Consider the following 12,720-nt stretch of genomic DNA (forward strand, 5'->3'; position numbering starts at 1 on the left):
GCAAGTATTTCATGGGTAAGAATAGATGTTCCTAAGACATCAGATTATATATCCAAAATGGAAACTATAATCTCTTTGCTGTCACTAATCCTGCTCTATCTTAAATGCAGGACAATCCTGTTTCTCACTTTTTATTCACACCCTATATCTAGTTATTGTTACATCTCTTTGAGTCTACCTTGGCAATATTCTTCCCAGCAGTTCTTTCTGTCCATTCTGATTTCCAGTACTGCTATATTTCAGGCCATCATTAGCACATATGAACTACTGCCATTGTCTCACTGTCCTCCTGGCCCACACCCATCTTCAGGGTTCTAACCCATCTCATACCACTATTGTGTAAATGCCTATCTAATCACATTACTTGCCCACTGAACAGAATGGGAGCACTTCATTTGTGACTGAAGATGTCACACAAACCTTTAACGATATTTCCATTCTTCCTTTAAACTACAACTCAACAACACATTTACCTTCCTATCTGAATCTTTGCTCAGGCTGCTCTTTCAGATTTTAAGAGCTCTGCATCTAGTACCTTTGTACCCGATACCTTCGGGCCCAACTAGAGCCAGCTGCTGGAGCCAAAGTAAAATGATACCTTCATCATGAAAACTTCATTTTCTAGTTCAACATTCATCTTTCAACATGCTCAACATCTATAACACTTTTATCTGTGTACTATACTTAAGGCATACAACTATTTTCTGCCTTAAAATTTTTTCTATTTTAAAAAACTTAAGGTTTATTCCAAGCAGTCATTCTATACACACGTAGGGATATAATTTTGTTTCTAAAATTAGGTGGCTCAAAGTAGATTAGTTACAACTGTTAAAAAGATATATCTTTGAATTACTTCAAAACATTAATATAATTGTTGACTTTTTCATGATTTAATAAACAATTTACAAACTGGAGGAGCATGAGTATGATGGAAAATCCTGTCTTACAATTTTTATTTGTGGCATTAAGCTCATTCTGACACTAGATATGAATTCTCTTAGGTCAAAGTTTATGTCTGACCTATCTATGTACTGTTGGAATGAGGGTGTGTCATGGCCTCTGTGCCTCCCACTGGTGTGCCTGATCAGGAGTCTTGGCCCAGAGCATTCAATGACAGTGGAGGTAGGATTGAGTTTCCCTCCCAGTTCCTTCTCCTTATCAGGAAGGCTCCCTCCCTTTTCTGGCCACACAGTAACTTTCTCTGTCCTGCACATGCATGGGTGCTATATGGCACCTGGCTGACCCCATTTCTCTATTTGTTCTGGCAAAGAAGGAATATAGCCCTACATCTGCATGACACAGGAGGGGTGTGTGTTTAACACCTGTAGGTCAGCCATGGGAAGCAATTAGCTGGCCATGGGGGAATGGCTATCTTATCTCTGAGGGTAAAGCACCATTCCAAGTACTGCTTGTGTGTGATTCGTGTCTTCTGTTGGCGACCTCAGACCTGGGTCGATGTAGCACCCACATCACTCAGTAAAATACATATTCATACTAGAATACTAAGAAATATTTATAGTATAAATGAATAAATCCATTTTTCTCACCTGACCGAAGGTAGAGGTCTGAGGAAACTGCAGCCATTCGCTCTCGCTCTCTCTCCCTCTCTCTCTCCCTTTCCCGTTCTTTCTCCCGCTCTCTTTCACGTTCTCGTTCAGCACCTGCAGCTGCTGCAAGGTGTGTAGGGTGTCCTACAAAACACATAAATCTGCAACTTAAAGACAACACCATCAACCTATCAGGTTTTACATGCTCAAGTGATTGAGAATTTTTTAAAAAGCTCCAAATTGGGATGTTTGAAGTTTGCTTTATTAAGAGTTTTGGATGACAACTAGACCAAAACACACATTTCTACAATAATTCAAGGGTATCTTGTGGCAGATACTATATAGGAATTATTACTAAATGTTAAGTTAAAAACAGCAGACTAATGGGAGTAGACATTAGGGAAAAACTATCTAAAATATCTTAAGAGACTATATTATAAATACTTGAGCACACTGGTCCTATCACAGAGGTGTGTGATTGTAGCCTTTTACCTGGAGACATAGAAGCAGAGTTGTATGGTCTGGGAGGGAAAGTAATCTGTGTACCAGGAATATAAGTGATTCTGTCCATGGGAGGAGTGCTTGTACCCCCTGGATGAGGCACTAAAATTGTTGGAGGCATATTGGTCAGGTCAATGATTCCTATTCAAAAGACAAATACAGTAAAACTATGTTAGATTTACATGTTATCCTAAAACTACAGGATTATACTAGGCGTTTTGGTTTAGTCTATCTCTATAACCCAATGATAATTTGTATACACAATATAAATAACATGTTTAAGATCACCATTACTTTGTAAGACCTTCTTTAAACTTAGAGAAGGATATTAAAGATTGTGCCCAAAGTAACCTTAAACTATGGCAGATTAAAGAGAGGCAGCAAATGGTAGGAACATTGATTTCAAATAACTGGCTTACTGATTTGGTTTAGTTATTTCAGTTTTACCCAAACACCCCATAATCTCAATATACTGCTTTTGATTGCTTTCCAGGGCTACAGGCTATAAAGAGAAGAAAATGACTTTTTTCTTTCTTTCCATCATTCATTCAACAAAAATACAATGCCTAAGAAACAGTGGGTACACACAGTAAACTTTATAGAATCTGAACTACAAAGATGCATACCTCTTGTTGCTGGGTATGGAAGACCCAATTGCTGCTCTCTTGGGGAGAGTCCTCTGGCTACATCTGGGCGCAAGTTAACTTGCATCTGCTGTGAGGTAATGTAATCGTTTAGGATTGTCTGTCTTGTGTTCTCCATGGCATAAAGCTGATACTGACTGGGGTAGCCTGGAGTTGGTGAAAGTTGTCTCTGAAACAGGTAAGCAGCGGCTGCTGATGGAGAAAAGACGACAACAATGGCATTTACTTTAGGCCCGAGAAATTAATTTCCTAAATATCACTCTTAGAAAGAAACAAGAAAAAATCATCTGCTAAGCTAATGTGTACTTTCATTTAGCTGGGGGTGGGGTGCGGGTGCTCTGGTGACGTAGCGCCTGAGGCATTTGACAGCTAACCAGAAGGCTGGTGGGTTTGAACCCCTTGAAAGGAAGACTGGGCAATCTACTTCCATAGTGATACTGCCTCGGAAACCCAAGGAGGGGTCACACTATGAGTCGGATCCAACTCGACAGCAGTGAGTTTGGTTTGGTTTTATGGGAGCCTGGGGGTCGGGGGTGGTGCAGGAAAGAGTTACAAGGATTAACGTGGAATTAATTTTAGACTTTGATATATCAGTAATGTGACTATTTAAGTTCTTTAACATGTAAGAAACAACGAAAAAGGGGAAGGAAAAATTGGACAAAATACAGTTATTACCCTTTTTTACCAGTGGAAATGTAGCTAAAAAAAATTTCTCAAGTACTGTCACTTTCAGTCTTTACCATGTAACTTTACTACATTTACATCTGAAATGTCTAAGAGTTGTTTTTGAAAATAAAATTATTTTTTGCAGTACTGATAATGCAGTACAACCAAATGTGAAAACACTGATAATTTTACATCAACAATGATATTCCTTATTCCATGTCCTCTTCTGAATCCAGCTTGCATTTCTGGTAGCTCCCTGTCAATATACTGCTTCAAGTGTTTCTGAATTATCTTCAGCCATAGAAAATAATACATAAACAGTTGGATGTGGCTATGTTCTAATAAAACCTTATTTTAAAAAACAGGAAGCAGCAGGATTTAGGCCATGGGCTATAGTCTGCCAACACTGCTTTAGACCAAGACATATGATGCTAAGAAGGAAAAGGTATAGTAAAAAGTAGAATATAATGTGTTTTATAATCCAGGTCAGGCTCAAAAATGACAAGCAAATGGAACTGCTATAAAACAAAGGACTGTAATCAATGATAAACACTCAATTTTGTCTGAAAATTTGAATAAATTCCTTTGTATCTATACGTTCCACCTAGAAAAACAAACGACAGGTTTCCCAAAATATTTGCTTTCCCTTCATTTAGAATTCCTAGTCAGTTTTTAAAAACTCTGTCAGCTGACTGTGGTTCTTCTACCTCGTTTTGGCACATACTACTCTAAGAACCAGTAAGTATCACTTAGGCCCCTCTGAAAACTCATTTTTCTCAAGTGACAAATAATTTGATGGCACTGACCTACATTTCAGATAAACTTTTTTCTATAAATACATTCATATTTTGAAATGTAAAGAATCATTAGAAATCTTAGTTTCTTAATTTGCCATAATAGTCATGAAAAATGATTTTCTAAAGAACAAGGTGAGACAAAAATATTCTATGCCTCAATTTCAACTTGAAAGCCCTTTAGGCAGGAAAAGAGGTATGGGCAGAAAATACACATTTGTGAATGAGGGTTAGGATGACAGCAACAAGAGGATGAATAAGTAATGGGGTTGCAAAGCACAAGATGGAGCTGGCACAGTAGGTGAATTATGACAGCACAGTAGAAACTCAATTCCCTGACTTAGATCTTTTTTCCCTTTCTAAAACACACTAGTCTATTTCTGTAGGCTGCTGGAGCTTTGTGCTCACTACAGGCTACTCTCTAGTGAACGTGCATACTTCTACACCTACCAGAATTACATATACCAACAGTCAGTGAGGTTTGTCCAAAACTGCTTTTAACAGCTTCAGTTGTTACTGTACTTATGTAAGTTAATTAAGTAATCCATAAACTGATCAAAGAATAATGAGTTTATTTCACTGAAAATTAATTTACTTTGGAAAGAATAGACATATAGAATCAGGTGTGGACTGCTGTTGTTATTGTTAGGTGGTATCCAGTCAGTTCTGACTCATACTGATCCTATGTACAACAGACAGAAACACTGGCTGGTCCTACAGCATTCTTATAATCATTGCTATGCTTAATCCTATCGTTGTAGCCACTGTGTCAATCCACCTCCTTGAGGGTCTTCTCTTTGTCCCTGACCCTCCACTTTACCAAGCATGGTATCTTTCTCCAGGGACTGGTCCCTTCTGATAACACGACCAAAGTACGAGAGATGAATCTGGCAATTCTCACTTCTAAGGAACATTCTGGCTGTACTTCCTCTGAGACGTAATTGTTTGTTCTTCTAGCGGTTCATGGTACATTCAATATTCTTTGGCAACACTTCAATTCAAATACATCAATTCTTCTTCAGTCTTCCTTATCCACTGTCCAGCTTTCACATGCATATAAGGTGACTGAAACTACCATGGCTTGAGTTACACACACCTTAGCCTTCAAAGTACCATATTCATGTCTTAAAAATTTTCAAGAGCTCTTTCACAGCAATATGTTGTTTGATTTGTTGACTGCTGCTTCAATGACTGTTGACTGTGGATCCAAGTAAAATGAAATCCTTGACAACTTCAGTCTCTCCTCCATTTATGATGATGTTGTTTATGGGTCCACTTGTGAGGATTTTTATTGTCCTTATGCTGAGGTGTGCAATTTTTGACCTTCATCAGTAAGTCCTTCAAGTATTTTTCACTTTCAGCAAGGAAGGTTGTGTCATCCACGTATCACAGGTTGTTAACGACTCTTCCTCCAACTGTGATGCCACATTCTTCTTCATACAGTCCAGTTTCTCAGATTATTTGCTTAGCATAAAGATAGAATAAGCATGGTGAAAGGATGCAACCCTGAAGCACACCCTTACTGTTTTCAAACCATACAATTGCCCTGTTCAAACAAATGCCTCTTGGTCTATATATAGGTTCCTTATCAGCACAATTAAGTGTTAAAGAATTTCCATTCTCCACAATGTTATCCATAATTTCTTATGATCCACACAGTCAAAACTCTTTAAATAGCCAATAAAACAGAGGTAAACATATTTCTGGTATTCTTTGATTTAGCCAAGATCCATCTGACATTAGCAAAGATACCTCTCATTCCAGGCCTTCCTCTGAATTTGCCTTGAATTTCTGGCAATTCCCTGTTAATATATTGCTGCAATCAATTTTGAATTATCTTCAGCAAATTCTACTTGTGTGTGATATTAATGGCATGATTTAATAATTTCTGTATTCTGTTGGCTTACATTTCTAAGGAATGGGCACAAATATCTCTTCCACTTGGTTGGCTAGGTAGATGTATTCCAAATTTCTTGGCAATTCGAGTCTTCCAGTAAGATGCTGGAATATAAACAGGCTACACAGACCCTCTTTAACAAAGAAAAGAGAAACCAACTGACACAGATACAGAAGATAATCCTGGAGCCCTGAGTTTTGAAAGGAAGGATACATAACTGGATTAAAGAACAACTAGAAGAAGAATGTGAATGAAAACAGTGAGTAAGGAGACAGGAGCTGTGGACTTTCTGGCTGTCTGGAGGGTGCAGCCATTTTGAATGTCAGCTATCCTGACGGCACGAATAGAGGGAATATTTCCAGGTGGCGATCTAGTAGCATAGTGTCTAAGGCATGTGACTGCTAACCAGATGGCTGGCAGTTCAAACCTACCAGCCACTCCTCAGAAGGAAGACCACTTCCATATAGATAGCATCTCAGAAACCCAAGGAGGGGTTGTTATGAGTTGGAAACAACTTGACAGCAGTGAGTAAGGAGATAAACAGAGCTGCGGATTGTCAGGTCTCCTGATGGCATGGACAGCCTAAATATTTCCAACTGATGTTAGGACCTGAGAATTAACCTGGGAATCAGGCCTGCTCACCAAGGGGTGCATAGACTACTGCACAGGTGACCGACAACTGAAAAGGGAAATACCAAAGAAAGAGACAAACTGAGCTGTGGACTTTCTGGTTGTCTGGAGGGTGCAGCCATTTTTAACGTTTCCAAGTGGCAGCTGTGCACGACCATTTTGAATGTTTCCAAGTGGTGGCTATTTTAGATATATAAAGTGACAGCATTCTTGTTCAGATTCCAGGGACCTGAGAATAGGCTCCGCTTGCCAAAGACTGCATGGACATACAGGAGGCTGACCACTGGAAAGAGGACAAGTGCTGAATATATTAAGTTCTGCCAACTACCAAATAGAGGAGCACAGTACCCTGCTTACTTAGATACATCCAAACAAAACAAAGAAAATGTAAATCACTCCAACATATAATCACCAATTATATACAAACACAAAAATATCACAATGTCTCTGAGACAACAAACCATCACAGTCCACATAAAGAAGCAAGAAAAAGCAGTAGAAACATGGGAGCAGGATACAGACCCAGAACACATCTCTGAGGGAGAAGCAGCATTGGAGCTTTCTGATAAGGAATTCAGAAGAATCATATTTAGGTATTTAATGAACTGAGAGACAGATCAAGGAAAACACTGAAAAATTTGAGGAAAACACAGAGAAAACCCAAAAACAATTCTGGAAGAAATTGCAAGAACAAAATAAAGTAAAAATTAGAAAATGATACAAAATCTACACATAGAAATCCAAAAAATCAATACTAAATTCTCAGAAATAGGTAACACATTGAACAGGCAAAGGAGTAGAACTGAATCAATGGAAGACAGAATTAGTGAGACTGGAGACAAATACCTCAATACTCCTTTGCAAAGGGATAAATCAGAAAAAAGATCAAAACAAAATGAAGAAAGCCTAAGGTTCATGTGGGATGCCATCAAAGGAATAACCTACGTGTAACTGGAATTCCAGAATAGGAAGAGAAAAAGAAAACCGCAGAGAAAACTGTCCAAGATTAGTTGGAAGAGCATTTCCCTGATATGATTAAAGATGAGAATATATCCATTTAAGAAGTCTAATGAATACCAAATAGGACAGACCCCAAAAGAAAATCACTGAGACCTATCATCATCAAACTCACCAAACCCAAAGACAAAGAGAATGCTGAAAGCAGCATGGGGAAAATGAAAAGTTAACTACAAAGGGCAAACAATAACACTAAGCTCAGATTTCTCAGCAGAAAGCATGCAGGTGAGAAGACAATGGGATGGTATATACAAAACCCTGAAGGAGAAAAATTTCCAACCAAGAATTATATATCCAGCAAAATTGTCTCTCAAATATGATGGTGAAATTAGGACATTTCCAGATAAGCAAAAAGTAATGGAATTTGTTAAAACCAGACCAACCGTACAAGAGATGCTAAAGGGAGTCCTTTAGACAGAGAATCTACAATAGCAAACAACAACCAACGATTAACACACATTTGATGACATAACTCAGAGACTGACCCAGTTATGGAAGTATCCAAAGTATATAACCCTAAAAGATTGTAAACAGGGACCCAGAGACATAAATTGGCAAATAAGGGCAATTATAAACCAAAAAGAGGGAAATAAAATTGTGATCTTACAGAACTTCTACACGGTGAGGAAGACAGGACAATTCCCAAGATAGAATGGACTGTTCTAAACTTGGGAAAAAATCTATAAATCACAGGGTAACCTCAAAGAAAAATTATAAACCTTCACATCAAAATAAAAAAGAGGACAAGCACAAATATTCAGCAAACACTAAAACAACAGCAACAAAGGAAGTGAAAACACGATTCATAAACAACAATCTCAGCACAGAAAATCATATGGAACAAAGAAATCAGTACCATCACGAAAAAACATGTAACAAAATGACAGCAACAAAGTCAAACTCGTCAATAATTACAATAAATGTCAATGGATTAAATGTACCACTCAAGACACGGAGAGTTGCAGACTGGATAAGAAAACATAACCCATCAATTTGCTGTCTACAAGAGACACACCTTAGAGAGAAAGACAAAAACAGACTAAAAATCAAAGGTTGGAAAAAGATAATGAAGCAAATTGCAACCAAAAAAGAGCAGGAGTAGCAATATTCATTTCTTATAAAATGGACTTGAAGACAAAACCACCATACAAGGAAGGACATTGTATAATGACTAAAGGATCAATAGAATGAGAGCACATAACCAGAATAAATATGTATGCATCCAATGAAAGAGTCCCAAAATACATAAATCAGACCTTAACAGAATTGAAAACACAAATAGATGAATCCAAAGTCTTAGTAGGAGACTTTAATACACTACTTTCAATCAAAGACAGAATAACTGGAAAGAAACTCAACAGAGACGCAGAAGAACTAAACAATACAATTCACCAACTTGACCTTATAGACATCTACAGAGGACTTCACCCAAGAACTGTACATTATACATTCTTTTCCAGTGCACATGGAATATTCTCCAGGATAGACCATATGTTAGGCAACAAAGCAAGCCTTAATAAATTTAAGAACACTGAAATACTGCAAAGCATCTTTTCAGATCCCAATGCTATAAAATTAGAAACCAACAAGGGGAAGATGAATGGAAAAAGAGCAAACACACTGAAATGGAATAACATCCTCCCTGAAAATGGGTAAAAGAAGAAATGAAAAATGAAATTAAAAAATTCCTTGAATCCAACAAGAATGAAAACACAACATAGCAAAATCTTTGGGACATAGCAAAAGCAATGATCAGAGGCCAATTTATAGCAATAAATGTATATGTCAAAAAAGAAGAGCCAGAATCAGCACCTTAACCCAACATCTCTAACAATTAGAAAAGAGCACTGAAAAAAGCCTACGGTCAACAGAAGAAAAGAAATAATAAACATTCGAGCAGAAATAAATGAAACAGAAAATAGAATGACAATACAAAAAAATCAACAAGACTACAAGTTGGTTTTATGAAAAAAATTAGTAAAATCGACAAACCACTGGCAAATTTCACAAAGGAAAAGAGGGAGAGAATACAAAAACACAAATAAACTAATTGGGCAATGTCACAACAGTACCAACAGAAATTAAAGAATATCATCAGGATTCTATGAAGAACTATAATCCAATATATTTGAAAATCTAGAAGAAATGGAGAGATCTCTAGAAACATACTACTTACCTAAAGTAACACAGACTGAGGTGGAAAATTTGAATAGACCCACAACAAAAGAAGAAATTGAACAGGTCATAAAAATACTACCAACATAAAAGAGCCCTGGCCAAGGTGGTTTCACTGTAGAATTCTACTTAACATTAGAGAAGAAATGACATTAATCCTACTCAAATATTCCAAAACACAGAAAAGGATGGACTCCTCCCAAATTCATTTTACGAAGAAAGCATAACCTTGACACCAAAACCAGGCACAGACATCACTAAAAAGGAAACTACAAACCAATATTCCTCATGAATATAGATGAAAGAATCTTCAACAAAATCCTAGCCAATACACTCCAACAGCATATCAAAAAAATCATACATTATGACGAAGTGGGGTCTGTACTAGGTAGGAATATGCTCAACATTAGAAAAACAATTAATATCATCCATCACATAGATAAAACAAAGGAAAAGAACCACATGATCATATCAATCAATGCAGAAAAGGCATTTCATAAAATCCAACATCAATTCCTGATAAACACTCTCAGCAAAATAGGACTAGAAGGGACATTCTTCAACATAATAAAGGGCATATATGCAAAAACAACAGCCAACATTATTCTCAATGGAGAGAGACTGAAACCATTCCCCTTGCAAATAGGAACCAGACAAGGACGCCCTCTATCACCACTTCTACTCAACATGGTATTGGAAGTCCTAGCCAGGGCAATAAGGCAAGAAAGGGAAGTCAAAGGCATATATTGGTAAGGAAGAAGTAAACCTATCCCTATTTGTTGATGACATGATCCTATACATAGAAAGCACAAGAGACTCAGCAAACAGTACTGGAACTAACTGAGAGATTTAGCATAGCAGCAGGATACAAGATCAACATCTGAAAATCAGTTGGATTCCTCTACACCAGCAAAGAGATTGCTGAAAAGGAAATAAAGACATCAATACCATTTAAAATAGCTACCAAAAAATGAAATACTTGGGAATAAATCTTACCAGGGTCACAAAAGACCTGTACAAAAACTACAAAACACTACTTCAGGAAACTAGAAGAGATCTACATAAATGGAAGAACATACCACACTTGTGGATATGAAGATTGAACATTGTGAAAATGTCAATATTACCCAAAGCAATCTACACATTCAGTGCAATCCCAATCCATCCAGATCCCATCAATACTCTTTAAGGATATGGAAAAAACAATCACTAACTTTATATGGAAAGGAAAGAGACCTTGGATAAGCAAAGCAATATTGGAGAAGAACAACAACATAGGAAATCTCACACTCATAGATAAAACCACAGTAGTAAAAACAGCCTTGTACTGGTACAACGACAGAGACATCAACCAGTGGAACAGAATTGAGAACCCAGAATTAGAGCCATTGAGCTAAGGTCAGCTGATTTTTGACAAAGGGCCAAAATGGGTAACAGACTGTCTCTTTAACAAATCGTGCTGGCAAAACTGGACATCCATTTGCAGAAAAATGAAACAAGATCCCTACTTCACACCATACACAAAAACTAACTCCAGATGGGTCAAAGATTTACATGTGAAACCTAAAACTATGAAATTCCTCAAGGAAAAATAGGGGCTCTGGTAGACAGTGGCTAAGACACTTTCCTGCTAACCAGATGGCTGGCGGTTCAAACCCCCCAGCCACTCCTCGGAAGGAAGGTTGGGCAATCCTACTTCCGTAGTGATACTGCTTCGGAAACCCAAGGAGGGGTCGCTATGAGTCGGGTTTGACTTGATGGCACATAACAACAACAACAAATTTCTGGCAGGGAGCTCTGGTGATGTAGTGCCTAAGGCGTTTGACTGCTAATCAGAAGTCAGGCATTTCAGATCCACCAGCCTCCTTGGAGGGAACATTGATTGGGCAATCTACTTCCATGCTTCCATGGAGATGCAGCCTTGGAACCCTAAGGAGGGGCTGGTATGAGTTGAATCCACTCAACGGCAGTGAGGGTCCCCCCCCCCCAAATGTATAGCATTATAGACTGTCGAGCATAATCCGAAATGCACAAGTAGCAGAAGATAAACTAGATAAATGGGACCGTCTAAAAATTAAATATTTATGGGCTTCCAAAGACTTCTCAACAAGAGTCAAGAGAGAACCTACCAATTGGGAAAAAATATTCGGCAACGACATGTTGGACAAGGGACTTATCTCTACGATTTATAGAAAACTGCAACACCTCAGCAACAAAAAAGATAAACAATCCAATTCAAGAATGGGCAGAAGACATGAAGAGACACTTCACCAAAGAGGATATTCAGGTGGCCAACAAACACATGGAGAAATGTTCATGATCATTAGTCACTAGAGAGATGCAAATCAAAACAACAAGATACTATTTGGCCCCAGCACCAATAGCAAAGTTCTAAAAGACAGAAAATAACAAATGCTGGTGAGGATGTGGAGAGATTGGGACTCTCATACGCTGCTGGTGGGACTGTCAAATGATACAACCACTGTGGAAAGCTGTATGCTGATTCCGTAAAAAGCTGAATTAGAAACACCATTTGATCTAGCAATCCAATTACTAGGTATATATCCTAAAGAAGTGAGAGCCAGGACAAGAACAGATACATGCATACCCATGTTCATTGCAGCACTATTTACAAGAGCAAAGGATGGAAAACAACATAGTGCCCATCAACAGAAGAACGGTGCGGTGTAGTAAATTACTTAGTGTGGCTTTTCTACCCATAAGTCTTTGTAAACTCCAAGGTGGGAATTGCTATTAGCAACTGAGGAGATCCTGATTGCTAAAGTGGCCCACGTGGAGTATTTCTGTTGGGAGTGGCCCAAAACAATGTTCTGGGAGGTGCTTAGAGT

The 12,720-nt window shown here is 38.1% G+C and overlaps 1 protein-coding gene across 1 annotated transcript in view; it reads right to left on the bottom strand.

Moving 5' to 3' along the window:
- Positions 1–12,720, bottom strand: part of NCOR1 (nuclear receptor corepressor 1) — a 308,055-nt gene that overhangs the window by 31,495 nt on the left and 263,840 nt on the right. The window contains exons 34-36 of the mRNA XM_042781622.1: positions 2,675–2,884; positions 2,040–2,189; positions 1,548–1,691 (exon numbers count right to left, since the gene is read on the bottom strand). Coding sequence (XP_042637556.1) covers positions 1,548–1,691; positions 2,040–2,189; positions 2,675–2,884 — 504 coding nt within the window. The remainder of the gene's footprint in view (positions 1–1,547; positions 1,692–2,039; positions 2,190–2,674; positions 2,885–12,720) is intronic.

Source organism: Orycteropus afer, unplaced genomic scaffold, assembly GCF_000298275.1.
Source record: "Orycteropus afer afer isolate SDZICR_OR568_19922 unplaced genomic scaffold, OryAfe1.0 scaffold00139, whole genome shotgun sequence".
NCBI lineage: Eukaryota > Metazoa > Chordata > Mammalia > Tubulidentata > Orycteropodidae > Orycteropus > Orycteropus afer.